This window comes from Coturnix japonica, unplaced genomic scaffold, assembly GCF_001577835.2.
Source record: "Coturnix japonica isolate 7356 unplaced genomic scaffold, Coturnix japonica 2.1 chrUnrandom830, whole genome shotgun sequence".
Taxonomy (NCBI): domain Eukaryota; kingdom Metazoa; phylum Chordata; class Aves; order Galliformes; family Phasianidae; genus Coturnix; species Coturnix japonica.
Window position 1 is genome coordinate 18,948 of NW_015440187.1, and position 995 is coordinate 19,942.

General features: G+C 59.1%; 1 protein-coding gene across 3 annotated transcripts in view; it reads left to right on the forward strand.

Annotated features, from left to right (window-relative positions):
* Positions 1–792, forward strand: part of LOC107307737 (membrane-associated tyrosine- and threonine-specific cdc2-inhibitory kinase-like) — a 6,357-nt gene extending 5,565 nt beyond the window's left edge. For 2 of the 3 annotated variants that reach the window (XR_001552497.2, XM_015851245.2), the window contains exon 4: positions 394–792. Coding sequence is in view for 2 of the 3 variants with exons in the window: in XM_015851245.2 (XP_015706731.1) it covers positions 394–466 (73 nt within the window). In the remaining variant the exon portion in view is untranslated. The remainder of the gene's footprint in view (positions 1–393) is intronic. The other variant, XM_015851246.2, reaches the window with a different exon arrangement.
* Positions 793–995: the final 203 nt, after the last annotated feature.

Here is a 995-nt window from a genome sequence, read left to right on the forward strand (position 1 = left end):
GCCCCATAGCTGCCCCATAGACACCCCACATCTGCCCCATAACTGCCCCATAGCTGCCCCATAGATACCCCATAGCGCTCCCATAGCTGCCCCACATCTGCCCCATAGCTGCCCCATAGATCTGCCCTATAACCCTGCCCCATAGCTGCCCCATAGCAGCCCCGTTCTGCCCCATAGCTGCCCCATAGATCCTGCCCTATAACCCTGCCCCATATCTGCCCCATAGCTGCCCCATAGATCCTGCCCTATAACCCTGCCCCACATCTGCCCCATAGCGGCCCCGTTCTGCCCCATAGCTGCCCCATAGATCTGCCCTATAACCCTGCCCCATATCTGCCCCATAGCTGCCCCATAGATCCTGCCCTATAACCCTGCCCCATATCTGCCCCATAGCTGCCCCATGTCTCCCCCCAGCCCCACATCAATGGGGCGCCTGCGTCGCACCCTGACCTTCGACGAAGACTGAGTTCTGATTGGCTGAAATCACGGACACCCCGCTTCTGATTGGCCAAACGACGCCACGATGCTTCTGATTGGACTGCGGGCCGGGCTCGCGTTCTGATTGGCCGAAGTAACGGCAGCGACGCCTCTGATTGGTCGAGGAGAGTCGGTTGGATCCGCCAATCAAATCACTTCAAATCACTGCGACCTGGGGGGGGTGGGGGGGGGGCGTGGCCAAAAGGAAGCCCCGCCCACTCCCAACCCCCTTCAATCCCATTGGCTGCAGCCAGGCTGCTCTATTTGCATGATCACGCCCCTTCGATTTGAATAAATCATTAATATTCATGAGCATGACCCTCCCCCCTCCCATTGACCCTCCGCTTTCCAAGATGGCCGCCCCCACCTCACACACACTTCCGCTTTATCTTCCGTATCCCGATCACGTGGTCCATCCACTTCCGGTCCCGCTGCCCTATCACAGCTCGTCTCCCCTTTGTCAAGTCCCGCCCACTTCCGGTCTGCTCACCCAATCGCTTCTCTTCTTTCTTCCCCCC